We start from the raw sequence: 22,516 nt of genomic DNA on the forward strand, positions 1-22,516 counted from the left end.
TTAATATTAAAATATTCTCATTACATTTACAAAACTTGTTATGTTTCATCTCTATGCATGAAGATTGTTAAGTCACAGCCAACAACATGTTAAAAAAGCTCATAGCTGGTTATTTCCAAAGAAAAGTTATATAAATCCTTTCAAATGACTTAAAGCAGTACATTTAGTGTGAGGGCATTTTATTATATGGGATATGATTGGGATGAAGCCTCCAAAGAAAGGATAAGCCTGGGATCTGAAAGGCCAGGAGCAGTGGGCTACCACGGCTGTCCTGTGTAAGACCTGTATCAGGATTGTCTCTTAACTTCCTCCTGGACCAGGCATCCTTGCCACATGTTAAACCATAGCTCAAAAGTCATTTTCTACTCTGACATCATCCAAAGGCCAGCTGTTCACATCCCATGTCCTCCTCTTCCTTCCAGAGTCTTGACCTTGAGTGGAAGCCAGGATGGGCACCATTCCTGATCAATAGAATCACTGGATTGCGGGTTCTCTGAGGACAGGGTCATTTCCTGACCAATGTCCCTAGGCCAGGTGTGGTTGGGCCAGTGGAAAAAAGGAGTAGGGTGAAGGCCAAGTGCGAGATGAGGCAGATGGCTGAGTGCCAGGGAGGCTGGGGTGAGTGGCAGTGCTCGTAAGCTGAATAAACTCTCGAAAGTTGTGTTGTGACTGGATTGAAGACAATTGCCAGAGATGGCCTCCTTAGCCCACACCATCTAGATTTGGAACCTCTGTGTCTCCATTTCTTCCACCTGTGTCCTCACTCCTGAGACATACACGCCTCTGCCTCCCACCCAGTGACACTTGGCCTTGACTGGTACTTGGTATCTCCTTTTGTTCTTACCTTCTGAGCTTTAAGGCTAATCTTCAGCACACCAGTTACTTAGCTGTCCATGTCTCTGATTAAAAGTGACTGGTGCCTACTGTGTGCCAGGCACTAATTGTGGCCATCTCAGCTTATTGGCTTCCAAAGGGTAGAGACCCCACTGGGGGAATCCCTCCTGATTGGCATCCAGCTCTGGGGCCAGGTGGTCATGGACCTGGTTCCAAAAATGAGTTCGGGAGATGTGGGTTTCAGAAACAACACAGAGATCTTTAAAAATAACACATCTCTATTTTATTAAAAACGTACATTTTGGAGACTTAAGGGGGAAAGGAGCGTTTCTCAAAGTTCTAGGGCTACTTAGCAATACCCAGGATGTTTGTTTAAAAACACCAGCTGGAAACCTGCATTTGAAACAAGTTCCCATGTGATTTTTAGTCACCCTGAAGTTTGAGAATCACTGACTAAGGGAGGGAGTGGGGACTGAGATTGTCTTGATCCTTCTGGCTTTTTAGGGCTCCAGGAAAGGACTCATTTGACTTTTTACAGACAAGCTTGGCTGACTCATCTGGGGCTTCCTGGTGTTCCTTTCCTTTAGCTGTCAAGACACTGAAAGAGTTAAGTCAATCATGGATTGGAGAGCAGCTGAGACAATGCCCACCCAGCCCACCCAAGAGCTTCCCTAGTCACCTCTGGGAGGCAGTCCAGAGCTGTGCCCAGACTTGATCCGGACACGGAACCGCTTAACATAACATTTCTGCCCCATCCCACGGGCTCTGCTTCTCTTCTTGTGATCTGCCTTTTGTCTCACATCACAGAATACTTCCTCTTCCCGCCCCTCACTCTTCCCTGCTCCTTCCTCTCCATCCGTGTTCCTTCCTCTCCACTCCCATCTACTCTCCTTCCCAGAAACCAAGTTATAAGCCCTCTCCTCTGTCTGCAGCAGGTTGGAGGTCTGTGCTCGCTGCATCTCGACCACACATGTGAAACACTGTGTACTTTAGCTGTGCAGGAATAGGCCCTGAGCAATGGAGGGCAGGGTGCGTAGTCAGGGTTAAGATTCTTCTCCAACTGCAGGCTGTATTTGGTATGTGCAGGCACACAGCTATCTTACCTGTCAGACGGAGAGCCCAGGGGAGATGTTTATAAGACAAAACAGAGAAAGCTCTTGGAGAAGGGGGTCTGCTGATTTTTGAGGGACACGACCTTTCTAGTTCCCAAACCATAGAGGGAAGATGAATAGCCTTTCCTCACATTCTGAGAGGACATCCCAGGGGCTGTAGATAAAGCCAAGCTGTCCATTTCAGGCAGGAGCATGGGGCAGGTGGTGTGCAATTGGTCCTAGTTATGAAACTAGATGGTGCTGTGACCTGGGTCAGGGGAGCTGATAGAATTGCAAAGAAGTGAGTGACCTGAGACCACACAGCTACTGGATGTGAGTATTCTTGGTGAGCCAGGGACAGGCAACCAAAGAGAAAAAAGCACACTCTAGGAGTGGAAGCAGAATGTGTCTATGCAAGGAGCCCTCACAAAGAAAGTAGCATGCCTACCCCACCCCCACCTCAGGCAGCAGTAGCTTGAGCAGCAGAGAACTTTCATTAGAGTAGCAGATCCCATACCACAATTAACGAGGTCCCAAGACAACACCAGGAGCCCCCTCACTGAACCATCCAGGACCAGACTGACATGCAGGTAGGTGGTGCCAACCTGGGATGCAGATCAAGAAGAAAGAAGAAGCAGGGCCTTGCCTCTATACCTGATAGTAGGATACATTGAATAAACTTGCATGGAGTTTTAAAAGGGGGAAGAAAATTGTATTCACTTAAATTCCCCTGGAAAGGAGAAGCTGTCTTTGCTGGGAACAATATTTTGATAAGTGCTTAAGCCTGAAGCTGAGATCCCAGTGGAGGCCTGCGTGTGGGTGGAACAGCTCTGCATGAGATAGGAAGGAGTCTTTGAGTTTTGCATGTTATGCCAGAGAGAGGGGAAGAAAGGAGGCTGTTTGGTGCTGTTCACTGTGATTCCCTTTCCCCAACAGCCCCCACTAAATCTTCAAAAAGTTACCATCAAGAAATGCTCAGGGCCTAAGTGGAGTACGTATTCTTGATATTTATGTATACGTATTTATGCATGTGGGAGAACATAGGGGTTGGGGCCTCAGATTAAAGCAGGTGCCAGGCAAAGCCCAGGCCCTGGCAGGGAGGCAGAGGAGGAGCTTGAGGAGAAGAGACTGTTGGGGGGGTGGGGCTCGGGCAAGTTTAGCCAAATCTTAGCGGGGCAGGGCCCCGTTGACCCCTGGGTTCCCGAGTTCTGCCATAGTATTGTTTTGGTGACTCTCAATTAGTTGCTTTATCCAACTCAACTAACAACATACACATATGCAGGTACACAGACACACACCTACCTCTCAGCAATTCTCCAGGAACTGGAAACCAGGTATCTATGTACTAGCTGGGACCCTCAGGCCCACTTCAGAGCAGAAGCAGAGCCAAGGACATTACCTTGTCACCCTGTCTTCCCTAAATCCCTGTCTGGAGGACAGAGCAGCAGCAGCATCTTACAGCCTTGCTTCTGGTTAGATCTAGACTGGCAGGCATTAGTGCCCTCTATCTGTCAAAGATCTGTAATTGGGGCAGAGCCTGCGCTGCAGAGATAGCTGGGATTGATTCTAAAAATCTCAAAAGGCTCCTTCAAAGACACTTGAGTCTTCAACGGTGACGTCTCCAAGTCCGGAGGGGCAAAGGAGAATTGAACCTTCCTAATTAGAAAAGCCTCTTGTTGGCCCACTGAGTCCTGCCTCTTCCCCTTAGCTGCTCTTCCCGGGAACAATTCTCGAAGGCAGGAAGGAAATGAGAATGCCAAAGCCAGGGCCAGGCCCGAGTCTCAAGCTCATCATGAGATTCTTGGCTTCCTTCATCATTCCATTCCCGCACCTGGCTCTCCATGAGAACAACCCCCAGGCCTTGGGCAGAATTTACCTCCTGAGCCAACTCATGTGCAGCTCAGGCAACAGTGGGAAGTGAACACCTGCACAGCAATCTTCTGACACACTACGCAAAGTCCTCTGAGAGGACTGGAATGGTGGCATGGGGACCCAAGCGGGTGGCTGATGCAGGTCAGCATCTCCCTGGCTGAGGTGCTACAATAAGTGAGGTTGTTATGAATGTTTGAAAAGAGATCTCTTGGGCAGCTGGACAGTGATAGTATGTATACTGGCCTCTGCCCTCAGTGGGAAGGTCTCCCCGAATCCAGATTAACCATCCAGGCTTGCTCCTTACCCCTTGAGGGACCTTAAGCTTTTTTGGAAGGATGAATGCACATCCAAGGCCAACAGCCGGGGAATATCTGGGTACCCTCCTAGCTGGTCCCAGAGCAGGCTGGGGGGAGTCTTCTTTTCTATCGGGTGACTGGAGGAGGCCACATCAGTCTTCCAGACGGCCTCCATCTGGTTCTCCTGATGGCTGGGGCATGGAGATTGAAAGTGTAGAAAGAGACAAAGCGTTAGGTACACAGAGGGAGGGAGACTGAGAAGTAACCAGCTCTCCAAGGCCATAAGGCCCAAGACCTCAGATCTTTTTTTCTTTCCCTCTTGAAGAGTTGTCACCACCATCCTGTCATCTATCTTCCTCTTATCTCTAAGCCTCACCGCCCTGGAGCTCCTCTGGCTGAGGAGCTGCTGGAAGGGTGTTGGGATAGCCTCTCTTCTTCTAGGCACATGCTCCTGGGCTGCCCTGCACAGGGCCATACTTGGTGAGGTTGGGGGTCTTCTTGACCGCCCAGAGGTTCATGGTATCTCTTTCTGAGCCTGGAGGTCACATGGTGGGAAGGATCAGGCTTGTTTATAGGGGCAGACCAATAACAGGTGCTAGACCAACAATGCGCAGGGCAGAAATGGTTGTAAGCTCTCAGCTGTGGGTCCTCAGAGTCTTTCAGTTGCAGTTTGACACCTGCTTGGCTGGGCTGGCTTCTGAAGCCCACGTCATCTCACACATACATACACACACCCTCATCTGGGCCAATGGCCAGAGCTGAGCAGGGCGGCTGAGAAGACAGACCTCTTGCAACTCGTGAGGTGAGCTTTGCCTGTCTGTGCTTTCACCAAGCTGCCAATCTCCCCAGTCTGAACACCCCAGCCTGTTCCGTCTCTCCCACCCATCCAGTGGGTCGCCCACCAGCTTCCTTGCACCTACCGGGCCATGCGCAGGGGCACATATTCCCAGTGCTTGGATGGGAAGTGCTCTGGGGACTGCTTGCAGGAGGGATTACAGGAGTGCGTGTGCTGGAGATAGGACGGGGGTGGTTTGCTTTTCCTTGACTTTGGGTTGGTGACCACAGGAGTGTGCAGATGAACATTCCACTCCAGCTGGAGCTAGAGGAACCAGCAGAGAGGCATCAGGGAGACAGGAATTTATCCCCCCTCTAGAGCATGTCCTGACTCAGGGCTGAGAAGAGAAGGTAAGCCCCAGGGAATCCCTCCCATCAGAGACTCCTGGGGTCCCCAAGTCAAATTTCCTAAAAATTCCTTGAATTATTACTTGCTACATTAGTTCCTGTTTTCTCCTTTGTTTTAGAGAAGCTGGACAATGAGCAAAACAGTAAGGAAAAAACAAAAGGAAGCCAAAGCAGCTGGAACTCGAGAGGGCACTCAGCGTTCATGACATGAGGCCAGGTTGTGCCTAGAATGATCTGGGCATCTTTTTATCTAGCTGCTGCCCTGGCTCTGTGTAAGGGGCTGCGGGAACCCTCCTAGTTACCAGAGAACTTCATATAGTCCCTTTCCCTCTCAATCTCAAAACGAACTTAGCAAGTCAAGATACCTACGGGAGATGACCAGAACTAAGAGAAAGTGATAGGAAACGGAGTTTGGGGGATGGCCTCAAGGCCAAGGCTCCTCCAACTGCCCAACGTCAGCACCTACACCGCGTGCCTCAGTGCACAGCTTCCCCCAGACTTGGGGTGGGGTGGGTTGCCCTCCTGGCCCAATCCTAGGGGGATTCCCTGGGGAGTCTTAGCCAATGCTGTGATTTTCCAATCCCCACCCTCCCCCACCCCCCGAACTGCCAGCTAGCCCCCTTCTGTGGACCATGTCGGTATTTGCTGCTTCTCTGACCCCTGTTAGCAGGGGAACCTGAAGCTGACCCTCAGAGAATAAAAACAGGTCAAACCCATGGATCAGGCCTCAGAGTGACTTTATACTGTCAATGGCAACACCAAAACCTAGAAAGCATTGAGCAGAGCTGTCAAAATTGAGATGGAAAATGAATTCTAACCTAGACTTCTGTATCCGGGCAAACTGTTGGTTCAGAGTGAGGGTAGGAAGTAAAGACATTTTCAGACCACCTGGGTCTCAGTGACTTTATCTGTCAGGAACCTGGGACCAGAAGTGTCCGGAGGAGACCTGGCATCTGGAAAGCAAGGGAGCCACCCCCAGAGAGAAGCAAAGTGAGAACCCAGTGTGTGGGTGAAAAGGACAGCTGTGACCAAGCAGGGAAAGCAACCAGAACCCACAGGGGCAGGACAGAGGGACCCATGCAGGAGGGAGATCTTGAGCATGAAGCTGGGACTGCAGGGTCCAGCTGCCTCCCCTCTCCAGAAGAGTCTTTCTTGTACAGCTTTTTTTGAGGGTCTCTCTCTCCCTCTCTCTCTCCCCATACATGGAAATTGGAAAGCTGCCCTTCCTCACACTCAGGCACCTCCAGCCTTGCCTCCTCCTGGCTCAGAGGCTTTCACCTGGCCTCTCGGTTCCCTTCTGCTGCCCCCTTTACACCCCACAGCCTAACAGGCTCACTTCCTGGCCCCCTCCCTGCTGGTCACACTGACCCCTGACAGGAGAGGCCCACCTTGGGGAACATGGTCACCATGCTGCTCAGGCACTCTCGGTGCTTCTCCTCCACTTCCTTCTGCTTGTCTGTCCAGGCCTGCAGCCAGAAGTTCTGCAGATTGTCGATGTTTTCGAGGAAGACATAGAGGTTCTGGGCCTTGTAGGTAGTCCCTGTTTCTCGGATGACTTGTATGTGGTTGATCACTTCCTGTCTGGGAAATGAAGGAAGTGATTTCATGGGTGAAAGGGCCTCCTGCTCCCTAAATCCATTAGCCAGGTAGGACCCTATGTTTGTAATGCCCGATAGCAAGGAGAGAAACTGAGGTTGGTGAGAGCTGAGGAAAGTAGGAGGTAGAGAAGTGCAAGGTGGTGGCTGATGAGGAGCCTTGGGGCCTGGCTGGAAACAGGAAGAGAGGGTAAGGCAAGCAGGGGAGTGCATTAGGTGCCTTATGGATGGGGTGATAGGAAGAAGTAAGGAAGGGGGCTCAGAGGTAAAGGCCACTGCGGGAAGAGCAGAGTGTGTATGTAAGCGCCCGACCTCCCACACCTTCAGGGTTGCCCAAGGCCCCAGGGTCAGACGCTCCTTGCCAGTCCCTTCCCTCAGGAGACCTTGTCCTCATCCGGGTATCTTCTCCATCCCCATTTGCCCTATACTTCTCCCCTCCATTTGGGTTTTGGCTCTGCCCGCACCAGTGGGTGCACATGCCAGGAGTACCTACCGGAGGTGCTGGAAGCGCCTGTAGAGGATGTACCTATGGCACAGGCACTGCAGCCGGAGCATGCTCAGCTCCATGGTGGTGGTGGTGAGCTCCAGCGCCTTGCTGCGCAGGTAGTGGGGCAGCCCCAGCTCAGCCTCCTCACTCAGGAGCTGCAGGTTCTTCCTCTGGGCTTCCACGTCCATGCGGTATACTTTCCCCTTAAGAGTTACTGGGGATACGTGCAAAGGAGGCCGGGACACCTTTTGGATGGATGTCCCTGAGACAGGGAAGGAGGCTAATTTCTTGGGTTTGGTAGGAACCTGGCAGGCCCGTGGTTTCTGGGCAGACTTGGCGGAACTCAGGTTCCTCTGGTTTCTGGGGGCCGGCTGCTGGGCCCTGGGGGACAAGTGTGGCCTCCCGCCTGGGTGAGCAGACTGGGCCCGGCTTGGGGGAGGCGCCAGGGATGCCTTCTCCAAGTCCCTCCAGTGCCTGGTGGTCATGAAGAGCACCCTGTCCACGTGCTCCCCTGGCTGCCCCGTCTCTCTCCGTGGGCCCCCTTGCTCTTTCTCCTGCTGGCCCAACCTCTGCTGCTGCTCTCTCAGTGCCTCTTCCACCTCCCACTGATGCAGCTTCTCCTGGTGCTCCTGCTCCAGCAGGGCCCATTTCTTCTGCCGCTGTAGCCACATCTCCTGCTCCTCCAGCCACTGCTGCCTCTGCCTCTCCCAGCTGAGTTCCTCTTCCCTGCGCTCCACCTTGCTCTCCAAGCCCACCTTCTCAGAGCTCTCTGGGGACAGCTGCATCCTTGAATGAGACTTCATTTGGAGGCCTTCCTTCTCCTGGGATGCTTTCTGGAAGTCTGTCTGGTCTTTGACTTGGTGGCCTGGGCTCTCTGCCACGGGTCTTTCCCATTTCTTAGGAAACCTGTGATCCACGGAGGATGGCAACATGGACTGGAGATGCTCAGTGTCCTTGCTGCTGTACACATCTGCAATCCTAGACTGCATGGTCATGATGGAAAGTAGCTGAGACGCTGAAGGCCTAGGATCACTGTCCCAGGCTGTGGCCATGGAACCTGGGGGCAGGGACAAAAACAACTCCTCCTTCTTGGATTCCTGTTGGGTCTCCTCCGTGATGCTTTCTTTCTTTGGGAGGGTCTCTTTCTCAGGGGGCCCCCGGGAGTCAACCAAGATTGCAGCCACTTCTTCTGCCTGGTTTCTAGCAGACTGTGCCTTCTTCAGCTGGAACTCTAAGGAGTGCTTGATCAGGAGAAGGTCATGGTATTTCCCCCCTAGAATCTCTACCTGCTTTAGTAGGGCATCCCTCTTGGTCTGGAGAACTTGGAGGGAATTCTGGAAATAGAGCCGCTGGCTGCTCAGTTCCTGGGTCATCTCTATTTTCAGGTTCCTATATTTGGTCTCTAGGTTACTGTGTTCCTTGTGCTGGAGGGTCAAGGCCTTGTTGAGGTTCTCCACCACGGCAGACATGTACCTGATGGCTCTGACCTCCCCCTGGTTGAACATGGTGGAGTCCAGGAGCTCCTGCAGCATGGACTTCACCTCAGAGACCTTCATGCAGGTAGTGTGCTTGTCCTGGAGCATCTGCTCTGGGCTCAGTGGCTGAGGGTAGGATGTAGATTTGGGGGGGCTTTGTTCCCACCAGTTCTGCCAGAAGGTGTGTTTGGATACTAGGAGAGAACAGAGGCAGCAAACTCCCATGGGTGCCAAGGATTATACTGATACTTCACACCCTGCGTGGCCAAATTCCCCATTCAACCCTCTTAGGCCTTTGGCAAGAATAAGGAGCTGAGGCAATACGTGAGGCTGGGGGAGATGCTGTCAGGAGAGGTCTCTGCCAGGCTCAGAGCTTGCCCAGAGCTTACCTGCCAGGGTCTTCAGCTCCGAAGCACCCACAGGGCCCATCGGGCCTGAAACCATTCAAGTCAGTTCAATTCAACTCAATGGACTTCTGATCCTATATATTTCCCTAAAGTAAAGTAACTTTTCTAAATCATGCTACTTCCCAGCCTCAGTATCCATGTTTGGCTCTTTTTGGCCAACTACTCAAACTCTGGAAGCCTATCTGGCACTTAGATTCCAGACCACCTGAGAAGCTGTTTCCCTTGCCTGTTACCAGAGAGTTTATCACAGGGTTCTGCAACTGTTCCTGTGTTGGTTTTTTTTTAATGACTATTTTTTTTTTCCAAATGGGGGGTCATGAACTCCTTTGATACTTTATTTTTTTTTTTAATTTATTTATGATAGTCATACAGAGAGAGAGAGAGAGAGAGGCAGAGACAGAGGCAGAAGGAGAAGCAGGCTCCATGCACCGGGAGCCCGACGTGGGATTCGATCCCGGGTCTCCAGGATCGTGCCCTGGGCCAAAGGCAGGCGCCAAACCGCTGTGCCACCCAGGGATCCCTCCTTTGATACTTTAATGAAAGCAGGGGACCTTCTCCCCAGGAAAATGCACATAAACACAGACTGTGTACTCTGTTCAAACCTTTTATAAACCTCAGCTATTCAGGGCTGGGTCATGATCATAGGGGTACCCCCTCGATCTACCATATGTAGGGCTGCTAGTGTGATTATTTTGGAGCATCCATTCATTTGCCCATTCAACAAACATCACTGACAGAAAAAAACCACCTGGCTAACTTTGGATGAGAGGCTAAAGGGTATATGGAAATTAAATGGCATTGAAGTCAAGCTAGGATTTAGCTCATGTTGTCAGACCATATGGCCTAGCGGTTCAGAGCTTGAATTCTGGAATCAGGATAACTTGGGTTTGAATCCCATCCTTACAACTTGCTTTAGGCAAGTTTCCATCTTGGTGCCTCTGTTTCTGAAAAATGGGGATAACCACAGCATCTACTCAGAGGACTTCACTAGATCATGCATGTCTAGTGGCAAGCACAGTACCAGGTACCCAGTAAGTGCTCAATAACTGATCCCTAGGAAGGAACGAATAAGACACAGCCTTTGCCTGTCAGGAGTTTACAATCTAGTAGGGAAATGAGTATACAAATAACTATATTTCAAGACATAATGTGGTAAGGATTGTAGGAGAGACTGTCTCCTCCCTCCCCCAACTATCCATCTTGCTTGATAAGGAACCTGGCCATGAGAATCAATGGCAAAATACTAATGTGACCTACTGTTTATTAAGTCCTGAGCACATTTTAAGCTTGGTGCCAGATGCCTCATACCCAGTGGAACCCTGCAAATGGGCAGTGGGCTCCTCGTTTTGTATATGAAGAGAGTGAGGTTCAGAAAGATGAAATAACTTGCTCAAAGTCACTAAGCCAGAAATTGGCACACAGGATTCAAAATCAAATCTGTCAGACGGTGAAGCTTATGCTCTGGCGTAAGATTAAAAGCCAGACAACCTCTAAGTGTGGGGTCTGGTTTTGCCATAGCTTCTTATTTTTTTGTGGTCCTTTCTCTTCTCTGAGCTTTCGTGTTCTCATCTACAAAATGTAGGAGTTCATAATCTCAGGTCCCTACCAGTGCTGATAGGAGTAAAATTTCAAGGTTGAGACATACTGTTGACTGACCATTTCTGGAGCAGCCACAATTGAGAAGGTTCTGGAAGGGCCTCTGGCTGAGTCTTGGAAAGGAAAGTCTTTGGGTTCTAGCTACAAACTCCATCCAGCCTTCCTGGCCTTCTACCCTTGATTCCCAGGACTTCCATGAGGCTACAGCTCCAGGAAGCACCAGCAAGGATCTGTCTCCACATTATTCCTTCCTCCAGCCCAGAGGGACAGCATAGAACTACTCAGTGCTCAGGCCCGGGTTCAACATCCCAGCCTCTCACTACTGCCTCTCCATCTCATATAAGGCTTTGGTATGGAGGAGAGTCAGAAAGACCCCCATAGACCCCAGTATGTGATTGTGACTTCTTCCTCTGAGATGGCATCCACCCACCCAGCCCTCCTCCCAGGTGCTCTTGGAACCTACTTTGTGTCCTTTTCTTTTGTCCTTCAATGAGAGTAGAGCAAAGGGAAATGAGAGACTCGATGCCTCCTTTGGTGGCAATGAGGGAGAGAGGTAACACCTTTTCCATCACATTGATCCATTCATCCAGAGCTTCCTCTTCCTCCTTACCCTTCCTGTTCCTGAGCTCATAGGTCAGACTGTCACCTGGAGAAGGAGTGGGAGGTATAGGCTGAGTGCAATCTGTCCTCTAGGGAGACCCAAGGAGTTGGGCTTTGAGGTTGGACTGGATTCACCTCTGACTAGCTGTGTGATGTTAGGGAAGTTACTTATTTCTCCGAGTCTCAGCATATGTGCCTGTAAGAGGGTGGGTAGGCATTTAAATGAGATAATACATGTGAAATGATTAACATGAGGCCTGATGTGAAGAAAATATGCAATAGACATTAAACAGTATTGTTGTTTAGCTATAAGGCCAAGGATGTGTCTGCCTTGCTATTGCTCTATCCCCATTGCCTAATTCAGTATCTGTACAATTGAATTAACTGGAGTGAACAACCCTGCTTAGTTTATGGGGGCAGCTGAAGGACCACAGAACTGAGAACTCCTTGGGGGCAGGGCAGTATGAAGGAAGTGGGGCACATTCCTTTATACCATCTTATTCCAACAGCAGCATCTGCCCAACTTCAGAGCAGAGTAAGGTCTCATGAAGGTATAACTCTGATCTTAATGGGGATCGCACCTGGCTCCAAGGCTGAAGTATGGTTGGTCCACACTCAAGTGGCTACACCAATTGTTTACAGCTGGCTTCAATGCTGTTGCCCCAGTGCCCACGCAGTAAGGGTCATTAAGTACTTTGAATATCACCTGTGGGTTCCTCTATGCCATACTTGGAGTATTCCACCAAAAAAACCTATTAGAACTAATAAATTCAGTAAAGTTGCAGGATACAAAATCAACATACAAAAATAAGCTGCATTTCAGGGCACCTGGGTGACTCAGTCAGTTAAGCATTTGACTCTTGATTTCAATTCAGGTCATTATCTCAGTGTATTGGGATTGAGCCCCACATCAGGCTGCACACTGGGTGTGGAGCCTGCTTGGGATTCCCTCTCTCTGACCCTTTCCCCCATTGCATGCATGTGTGCACACTCTCTCTCTCAAAAATAAAGAAAAATAAAGTTCTCTTTACAAATCAGTTGCATTTCTATATACTAATGATAAACCCTCTGAAAAAGAAAGAAAATAATCCCACTTACAACAGCATCAAAAACAATAATATACTTAGAAATAAATTTAACCAGGGAGGTGAAGGATCTCTACACTGGAAACTGTAAGCCGTTGTTGGAAGAAATTGAAGAAGACACATATAAATGGAAAGATACTCCATGTTCATGAATTGGAAGACAATGCTATTTAAAATGTCCATATTGCCACCTCAGAGCCATCTATAGATTCAATGAAATCTCTATCAAAATCCCAATGGTGGGATCCCTGGGTGGCGCAGCAGTTTAGCGCCTGCCTTTGGCCCAGGGCGTGATCCTGGAGACCCGGGATCGAATCCCACATCGGGCTCCCGGTGCATGGAGCCTGCTTCTCCCTCTGCCTGTGTCTCTGTCTCTCTCTCTCTCTGTGACTATCATAAATAAATAAATAAAAATTAAAAAAAAAAACAAAACAAAAAAACAAAATCCCAATGGTATTTTTCACAGAAACAGAAAAAACAATCCTAAAATTCATATAGAACCACAAAAGGCCCCAAATAGCCAGAGCACTCTTGAGAAAAAGAACAAAGCTGAAGGCATCATACTACCTGATTTTCAAACCATATTACGAAGTTATAGTAATCAAAACAATATGGGATTGGCATAAAAATAGATATAAAGACAAATGGAATAGAATCAAGGACCCAGAAATAAACCCATGCATTTATGGGCAACTAATATTTGACAAGTGAGCTAAGAATACAAAGTGGGTAAAGGATGGCTCTTCAATGAGTGATGTTGGTAAACCTGTACATTCATATGCAAAGGAATGAAATTGAACTCCCATCTTATACCATTCACAAAAAATTAACTTGAAATGGATTAAAGACCTAAAACCCTAAAACTCCTAGAAGAACATAGGGAAAAAGCTTCTTGGGACACCTGGGTGGCTCAGTGATTGAGCATCTGCCTTTGGCTCTGGTCATGGTTCTGGAGTTCTGGGATCAAGTCCTGCATTGGGCTCCTTGCAGGGAGCCTGCTTCTCCCTCTGCCTGTGTCTCTGCCCCTCTCTCTCTGTCTCTCATGAATAGATAAATAAAATCTTAAAAAAAAAAAAAAAGGATGCACTTTTATTTTTAATTTTCTCATTTGTAATATCAAGGATATAGAGCCAGATTATATCTATTATTCCATTCAACCCTATGATTAAACACATACATGAAAGAAATAAAGGATCTGAATAGACTTTTTTTGAATAGACATTTTTCTAAAAAAGACATACAAATGGCCAACAGGTACATGAAAAGGTGTTCAACATCACTCATCATCAGGGAAGCACAAATTAAAACCACAGTGAGATATTTTCTTATACCTGATAGAATGGCTATTTTGAAAAAAGACAAGATAACAAGTGTTGGTCAGGACGTGGAGAAAAGGGGACCCTTGTGCACTGCTGGTGGGAATATAAATTGGTACAACCATTTTGGAAAACAGTATGGAGATTTTTCTAAAAATTAAAAATACAATCACTATATGAGCCCACAATCCCACTTCTGGGTATATATCCAAAGGGAATGGAGTCACTACCTCCAAGAGATATCTGTATGCCAATGTTCACTGAAGCATTGTTCACAAGAGATGAGACATACAACCAAGCTAAGTGTCAGTAGATGGATGAATGGTTAAAGAAAATGTGGTATATACAATGAAATATTTAATTTTTTTAAAAAAATTTATTTATTGGGATCCCTGGGTGGCGCAGAGGTTTGGCCCTTGCCTTTGGCCCAGGGCGCGATCCTGGAGACCCGGGATCAAATCCCACGTCGGGCTCCCGGTGCATGGTATTCATGACAGACACACAAAGAGAGAGAGAGAGAGAGAGAGGCAGAGACACAGGCAGAGACACAGGCAGAGGGAGCAGCAGGCTCCATGCAGGGAGCCCGACGTGGGACTCGATCCTGGGTCTTCAAGATCACACCCTGGGCTGTAGGCGGCGCTAAACCACTGCACCACTGGGGCTGCCCTAAAATACTTATTTTTTTTAGTTTATTTACTTATCTCTACTCCCAAGTGGAGCTTGAACTCATGATGCCGAGGTCAAGAGTCACATGCTCTTCCAAATGAGCCAGCTAGGTGTCCCCTCTATACAATGAAATATTATTCAGTCAAAACAAAGAAGGAAGTCCTGTCATTTGTCATAACATGGGTGGACCCTGAGGGTATTATGCCAAGTGAAATAAACCAGACAGAGAAAGACAAATACCATATGATCTCACTTACATGTGGAATCTAAAAAATTGAACTCACAGAAACAGACATTAGAATGTTGGTTATCAGGGGCTGGGGGTGGGAAATGGTGAGATGTTGGCCAAAGGGTACAAAATTTCAGTTATAAAATAAAAACGTTCTGGGGATCTAATGTACGGTGTGGTGACTAAACTAACAATGCAGTGCTATATACTTGTGATATGCTAAGAGAGTAGATCTTAAATGTTCTCGCCGGAAAAAAATGGGGGTAACTTGTGAGATGATGGATGTGTCAACTAACCTTATTGTGACAAGCATTGCACAACATATACGTCTATTGAATCACTGTATTGTACACTCTAAACTTCCACAATGCTATTTGTCAATTACATCTTAAGAAATCTGGAAAAAAATAAATAGCTAGCATGAGTTTGACTTTAGTTTCAACTCTGCTAAAAAAATGAGATGTCACAATGGATCTGTGACTTAGGCTTCATCACACATGCAGCTAATGTTCATAAGCTACTGTTTTGGACAATTATATGTTTGTCCCTCTGGGGAGTAGATGTGATTGCTGTGACAAGATTGGGGGAATGTCTCAGTGGAGAGGCACTGCAGTGTGTCTTTTGCTCCCTCTACACCTGCTGCCCCACATTCCCCTCCCAGGGAGAGCTGATCTGGGGTGGGGCAAGGAGGAGATGGGAGTAAGTGTGGGACCAGTGTCCAGGAGGGGAGATGCCCACTCTCAGACACCCAGTGTCCAAACTCACCCCAGTCCCCCAACCAGCGGAGAATTTCATACAAGTGCTTCTCTTTGGTCTTAGCATCTTTGGAGAAGGAGGCAATTTTCTCCAGCAAGATGAATCTGTTCTTGCCCTTTTGCTCTATCTGGTCAGATTTTGCCTTTTCTCTTAAATCATATCCTAATTCTTCCTGGAAGCGGTTGATGACACAGTTGACGTTGTCCAAGATGTCTGAGAGCTGGGAAGAAATATCCTATATGGGAAGCATCAGATTGTAGTGTTTAGAGGTGTGAACTCTGGAGCTAGAATACCATGTCCTGGCAGTGTGATCTCAGAGAAATCAGTTCACCTCTTGGGGCCTCAGTGTTCTGACTTGTAAATTGGGCATCATGATGGTTAGCTCTTCTTAATGTCACTTTGATGATTAAAACAGGTCAGGAAGGGAGAGGATACTAAAAATTCAGAGCATACATTTCTTCAGAATTTCAAAATTTTCTAGGGACTTCTGGACATCTCTCCTCCCAAGGATCCAGAGACAACAGACTGGAAAAATGAGGGCCTAAGAAACCCTTAGGATCAGAGGCTCCCATTAAAAAAAAAAAAAAAAAAAAAAGGACTAAAGGTTAATGTGCAGGGTGATTTCAGCCTTTAGCCATTTCCCTGTAAGTTTCTAGGGCTTAGCTTGAAGGAGTCTTGACAGGCTGCCAAGAATAGACCTGAATCAGGAACTCTGGGCTCCTTCTCTTGCTCTGCTAAGACCTACCACTGTGTGTCTCAGGGGCACCCTGGGGCTTCCTTATTGTGCTGTTCCCTTCCTGTGCCCTGCCTCATGGGGGTGGTTTGATTCCAGCTCACCCTACAGAGGCCAATCTAGGAGATGGGGATTTTGGATTAATCTGTCTGCAAACCCAGCTTGCTGAGGATCCTGAGGACCCCTGAAGGGCCAGAGTTGGAATCTTGCCCCAATCTGGGATTAGTTCCCAGTCTCCATTTCAGATCCCAATAGAAGGGTGACTTTTTCATTTCAGGTGTTACCTCCTGAGCTCGTGTTAGTTGGGCAGCCTCAATCCTTGAGATGATGGCTTTCACCGATGCAGGGGTCATCAACTGTGGGGGCCTGTCTTTCTCCATTTTTGGATCACCCTGTCAGTTGCAAAGATGTCCCTGTGTCTCTGGTACCCTGGCCTGGACATGTGATGCTGGCTGCTTTGCAGTTAAGGGCCCCAGGGCAGTAACTGAGTACCCTCTGCCTGTAACTGCCAGACATCAGGTTCCAACTGACCTTTTCTCCAGTGACATCATCAGTTTGATTAGAAGAATGGCTCCTTCTAATCTCCTTCAACTATCTGCTTGGTTATCTAGCTTATTATCCATTACCTAATATATATTAAGTTGACCTATTGCTTTTTTTTTAAATCATTAAATATTCTGCTACCAAACTAAATATTATTGGCTAAAAATAGGAAAAAGCAACTAGGCTTTTTTCTTTGTCCAAAGAGAAGTTTTTAAAAAATTAGAGCCCATTAATAACTGATGGTGATATGTTTGCATTTGCACCAGGGGTCAAGGCTCTGTCAGCACTTGGTATCAGATGCCCTGCAAGATGGCTTTTAAAAACAAATGTCTAGGGAATCCCTGAGTGGCTCAGCGGTTTAGCACCTGCCTCCCGCCCAGGGCGTGATCCTGGAATCCCGGGATCGAGTCCCACATTGGGCTCCCGGCCTGGAGCCTGCTTCTCCTTCTGCCTGTGTCTCTGCCTCTCTCTCTCTCTATCATGAATAAATAAATTTAAAAAATCTTTAAAAAAATGTCTAGGGATACCTGGGTGGCTCAGTTGATTAAGCATCTACCTTCGGCTCAGGTTATGATCCCAGGTTATGAGCAGGCTTCCTGCTCAGTGGGAGGCCTGCTTCTATCTCTCCCTCTATCTCTGCTTGCCGCTCTCCCTGCTTGGCGCTCTCTCTCTCTCTCTCTCTCCCTCTGTCAAATAAATAAATAAAATATTTAATAATAAATAATAAAGTTAAAAACAAATGTCTAAAATGGATGTTGTTGTATGCCCAGGACCTAGAACCAAACTTGGCACTCTGCAGGCACTTAACAAAATGCTTATTGAATGAATGCATCTGTAAGAACAAAAACGTTTACTTGCAAATTGTTCTTCCATGCTACTTAAAAGTATTCCCATTTAACAAATAAAGAATTAAATATTTTAAGTTCAGTTCTTAGCAGGGTCATGGCCACTTAATAACTTGTCACCCGACACCCACTTTTCATTCATATATTCAAAGTTAGTTCTTTTATTGCCTCTTTCACCCAATGAACACCTACTGGTAACATGCCAAGCCTGGGCCTACGTGCTAGAAATAAACAAATGAGTGAGATCTAGTTCTCTCTTTGAAGCACTCATACCCTAGTTTAGATATACCTCTCTATCTATACATTTGGCACTGGACAGTTCTTTAATCCCTTAAGATTTCAGAGCACGTTGTAGTTTATAAATAACTCATTCATCCTTAAAAACATGTATGAGCTAGCTAAGGCTCAGAGGAGTTATGAGATTTACCTAATGTTATAGAGCCAGGAAGTAGAGTCCGGACTTCACCCTGGTTTCCCAATTCCCATTCTGGGGTCCTTTCCTTTTTCCCACTTCTTCCTCCCTTTCTTCTTTCTTTTGAACCTGATCATATTGATAATTAGATTACATATAAATGACCTAAGAAAGCTAATTAAAAGATAGAGATTGTAAGGTTCAATAAAGAAAAACCCAAGACACACTTTAAATAAAAAGACACAATAGATTAAAAGTAAAAGGATGGAAAGGGATAAACCATTACAATACTAATGAAAAAGAAAGATGGGGTGACTATATTAACATCAGACTTCAGAATAAGAAATATTAGCAAAGATAAAAAGGGAGGCACATTCCATAATAATAAGTGCCAATTAATAAAAAAGATATAATCCATTGCCCCTGGGTGGCTCAGTCGGTTAAGCATATGCCTTCCACTCATGATTTCAGGGTCCTGGGATTAAGCCCCATGTCAGGCTGCCTTTTCAGCAGGAAGCCTGCTTTTTCCCTCTCTCTCTCCCTGCCCTGTGCTTGTACTCTCTCTCTCTCAAATAAATAATAAATAAACAAAATCTTAAAAAATAAATGATATAATCCTTTATGTGCATGCACCTAATAACAGAGCTTCAAAATTTATGAAGCAAAAAAGCTTATAGAAGTGAAAGGAGAAATGGACAAATCCACAACCATAGTTAGAGATTTCAATACTTCTTTTGTAGGAATTGGTAGACGTAAAAAAATATGTAAGGGCTTAGAGGTTTTGAAAAACACTATCAACCAACTTGATTCCATTGACATTTATAGAACACCTCATCCAACAACAACAGCAGGGCACATGTTATTTCCAAATGCATATGGAATAATAATTTGAGCCTTAAAATAAATATCAATAAATTTACAAAGATTAGAATCATATAATGGGACACCTGGGTGGCTCAGTCAGTTAAGCGACCAACTTTTGATTTCGCCTGAGATCATGAAGTCATGTTCTCACAATCTCAGGACCATGGGATAGAGCCTGGATTGGTGCTCCTTGCTCAGGAGGGAATCTGCTTCTTTCCCTCTGCTCCACCACCTGAGCACGTGGTCTCTCTCTCTCAAATAAATAAATCCTCAAAAAAAAAAAAATGTTTTCTGACCATAATGGAATTAAACTATAAATCAATAATTGAGAAATACCTAGAAAATTCCCAAATATTTGTAAATTAAACAACTTCTATATAATCCATAAATCAAAAAAGAAAGCCCAAGGAAAATTATGAAATATTGTGAACTAAGTGGAAATGAAAACATGACAAACTCTTGATTTCAGCTCAGGTCATGATCTCAGGGTCATGAGACTGGCTCTGCGATTGGTGTGTTTAAGATTCTCTCCCTCTTTCAGTGCCCCTCCCCACACCTTCTCTAAAAAGAAAAAAAAAAAAAAAAAAAAAGAGCCACACTTACATGATCACTAGCCTAGGAAAAATGTTTGTAAAACTTTTTTTAAAAGCAGCCAACCTCCTTTTTCAAGCAAAGCCTTTTGTAGAATGAACCTAGTATCTAAAACAGATAAAATAGCTTAGTAGAATGCATTAATATTATAAGTTCAATTTCATATCTCACAAAATCATTCAATGTCAACAAGGCTGTTTTGATAAACTGCAAAATTTGATGATATGTAGGACATTTGAGTGTATACCCGACATGGGGCTCAAAATCATGACTCTGAGATCAAGAGTTGCATGTTACACTGAGCCACAGCTAGGTGCTCCTTGAGTCTATATATTTTTAAACTACTGTTTTAAAAACAGATAAAATATATTTAAAGCTTCTGGGTAAAAATGGTAGATTGAACACATGTATCTAATTTTGCTCTACTAAAAATATACTAAAACTATAGCAAAAGGATTTTTTTTTAAGCCATAAATCCACAAGGACAGGAAAATAGGAGAGGAGACAGGAGCAAAATACTTTAGGAAATTGGAAAGCATATGGATGAGTGGTTATTGACTTAGACTAGAGAAGGATGGGTCCTAAGGCCGCAATGGGGCAACCAGATGGCAAATAGAATTGGTTGCGCCAGATGGCTGACCAGTCCAGAAGGAAGACCTAAAGATGTTAACATCAGAGGCTCCCTACAGTGTAGCTCTTGGCCGACAAGCCCTACCCGTATACTTGAGCTCATAGAACACAGATGTTTCCAGTTGGCTTTTTAGTAACCCATCTTTTAATGTAAGCAAACAACCAAGGATTATAAGACCTTCAAGAAAAGAATCTAACATGAGAGAGACCAAAACAATAGAAAAAGAAATTTAGAGCAAACAGATTACAGAGAAAGAAGAAACAAAGGTACCAATAATAGCTTCGGAGATAAGATAAACCATTTCAACACTGAAAAAAAAAAAAGATGCTATAGAAAGGAATACTTGGAAAATAACAGTAAAGTGAGTCCAATAAAAATCCTTACTATAGGGATCCCTGAGTGGCGCAGCGGTTTGACGCCTGCCTTTGGCCCAGGGCGCGATCCTGGAGACCCGGGATCGAATCCCACGTCGGGCTCCCAGTGCATGGAGCCTGCTTCTCCCTCTGCCTCTCTCTCTCTCTCTCTCTCTGTGACTATCATAAAGAAATAAAAAAAGTTAAAAAAAAAAAAAATCCTTACTATATTGAAAAACTCAAAAAAAAAAAAAAAAAAAAGAAAAACTCAGTAGAAGAACGGGAAGAGAAGATTGAGGAACTCTCCCAGGAAACAAGGTAATAACGATGGAAAGTAGGAGAGAAAAATAAGAAATTGGTATGAGCAGTCCATCAGATCCATCATCTGGATTATAGGAGTCTCCAAAAAGAAAGAACAGAGAGAATGGAAAGGAAGAAATCACCAATGGGATGATTCAAGATTATTTCCCAGAAGTGAAGGGCCCTGAGTGCCCAGCACAACAAACAGCCCTCTCACCAAGACATATTACAGCCATCTGAGAAGACAAGAAGAGGTTCAGAGTTGGGGAATAAGTCACTTACAAAGGATAAGAAGTTAAAAGACTTCAGACTTCTCAAGACAGTGAAAGCTAGAAGGTAATGTCACAATGCCTTCATAATTCTGAAGAAATTAAATACCCAACCAATCAATCAAGTGTCAGGGTAGAATAATGACAATGTCAAACATGTAAAGTTTCAAAACCATTTACCTCTCCCTTTTTCATGAAACTTCTGGAAGATGGTCTCCAAAAAGAGGGAATAAATTAAACAACAAAAAAAGAAAGACACAGAACCTGGCAAATAAAAGATCCAACAAAAGAGAAATAAAAAACAATGCCAGGAAGATGAGGGGAAATGCCAAGTTGCCAGATGTTCGGAGCAGGTCAGAAGGCTCCAGAAGAGATCTCTTCAAGAAGATGAAGTTGAGGGGATCCCTGGGTGGCTCAGTGGTTTAGCACCTGCCTTTGGCCCAGGGCGTGATCCTGGAATCCCGGGATCGAGTCCCACATCGGGCTCCCTGCATGGAGCCTGCTTCTCCCTCTGCCTGCATCTCTGCCTCTCTCCCTGTGTGTCTCTCATGAATAAATAAACAAAATCTTTTTTTTTTTTTTAATTTTTATTTATTTATGATAGTCACAGAGAGAGAGAGAGAGAGGCGCAGAGACACAGGCAGAGGGAGAAGCAGGCTCCATGCACCGGGAGCCCGACGTGGGATTCGATCCCGGGTCTCCAGGATCGCGCCCTGGGCCAAAGGCAGGCGCCAAACCGCTGCGCCACCCAGGGATCCCAATAAACAAAATCTTAATAAAAAAAAAAAAAACCAGATGAAGTTGATAGAATATCTGCCGTGTCTAGATATTCTGAGGAGATTCAGGCAAATAGGGGAAGATTTTGAGGTAGATTTTGTGATACATTCATAGAAAGCTAAACAAATGAAAAAGCAACGTAAGTATTAATTCTAGGAAAAAAAATCAAAAGTGCAGGAGAGGAAGAGTAATCAAAGTTTTCTACATGGCTCAACTCTGAGTAGCACATGTAGTCAGTATTATAAAAGCTGAAAAATGAGGTGACAAAAATCATTGCATTAATTTGGGCGGATGGGGATGAGGTATCAGTGGGCAGGGTAGGAGACCTGAAGGGAAAAGAGTTAAATTAAATTCTCCAACCTAGGGGCCCCTGGGTGGCTTAGTGGTTGAAGGTCTGCTTTTGGCTCAGGTCCTGGGGTCCTGGGATCGAGTCCTTCGTCGGGCTCCCCGCAGAAAGCCTGCTTCTCCCTCTGCGTCTCTCATGAATAAAAAAATAATAAAATCTTAAAAACAAAAACCAAAAAACAATAAAACCTCTCCAACCTATCCCTCTTATTTATGGGAGCTGGGGCAAGACTACAAATGGGAAACTTACTCAAATATTTTAATGTTACAAATTAAGCTAACAAACTTAAATAAAATACCTTCTAAACTCTTTTTTAAAAAAAGATTTTAGGGATCCCTGGGTGGCGCAGCGGTTTGGCGCCTGCC

At 45.9% G+C, this 22,516-nt stretch overlaps 1 protein-coding gene across 6 annotated transcripts; it reads right to left on the reverse strand.

Annotated features, from left to right (window-relative positions):
* Nucleotides 1-1,094: 1,094 nt before the first annotated feature.
* On the reverse strand, nucleotides 1,095-16,745 carry FAM186B (family with sequence similarity 186 member B). Of its 6 annotated transcripts, XM_038577581.1 has the most exons (9): nucleotides 16,505-16,745; nucleotides 15,497-15,722; nucleotides 11,299-11,481; nucleotides 7,364-9,026; nucleotides 6,664-6,856; nucleotides 5,014-5,192; nucleotides 4,102-4,284; nucleotides 2,443-2,530; nucleotides 1,322-1,432 (listed from the first exon to the last, which is right to left on the reverse strand). In XM_038577581.1, the coding sequence occupies exons 1-8, from the start codon at nucleotides 16,598-16,600 to the stop codon at nucleotides 2,482-2,484; spliced, it is 2,772 nt and encodes a 923-aa protein (XP_038433509.1). In that variant the 5' UTR covers nucleotides 16,601-16,745; the 3' UTR covers nucleotides 1,322-1,432; nucleotides 2,443-2,481. The 6 variants fall into 6 exon arrangements, with proteins under 6 accessions (XP_038433508.1, XP_038433510.1, XP_038433511.1 ...); XM_038577580.1 differs by lacking the exon at nucleotides 2,443-2,530 and having other exon boundaries at nucleotides 1,095-1,432; XM_038577582.1 differs by lacking the exons at nucleotides 2,443-2,530; nucleotides 11,299-11,481 and having other exon boundaries at nucleotides 1,095-1,432.
* Nucleotides 16,746-22,516: the final 5,771 nt, after the last annotated feature.

The sequence above is a fragment of the Canis lupus genome, chromosome 27 (genome assembly GCF_011100685.1).
Source record: "Canis lupus familiaris isolate Mischka breed German Shepherd chromosome 27, alternate assembly UU_Cfam_GSD_1.0, whole genome shotgun sequence".
Taxonomy (NCBI): domain Eukaryota; kingdom Metazoa; phylum Chordata; class Mammalia; order Carnivora; family Canidae; genus Canis; species Canis lupus.

Bases quoted from the DNA above. Each gene is read 5' to 3' on its own strand.
- FAM186B (XM_038577580.1), bottom strand. From the start codon at position 16,600: ATGGAGAAAGACAGGCCCCCACAGTTGATGACCCCTGCATCGGTGAAA. The intron at 6,857-7,363 runs GTAGGTACTCCT...TTCATTTCCCAG, and splicing joins AGGCGCTTCCAGCACCTCCG to ACAGGAAGTGATCAACCACA. The intron at 4,285-5,013 runs GTAGGTGCAAGG...TCCATGCCCCAG, and splicing joins GTGCCCCTGCGCATGGCCCG to CCATCAGGAGAACCAGATGG.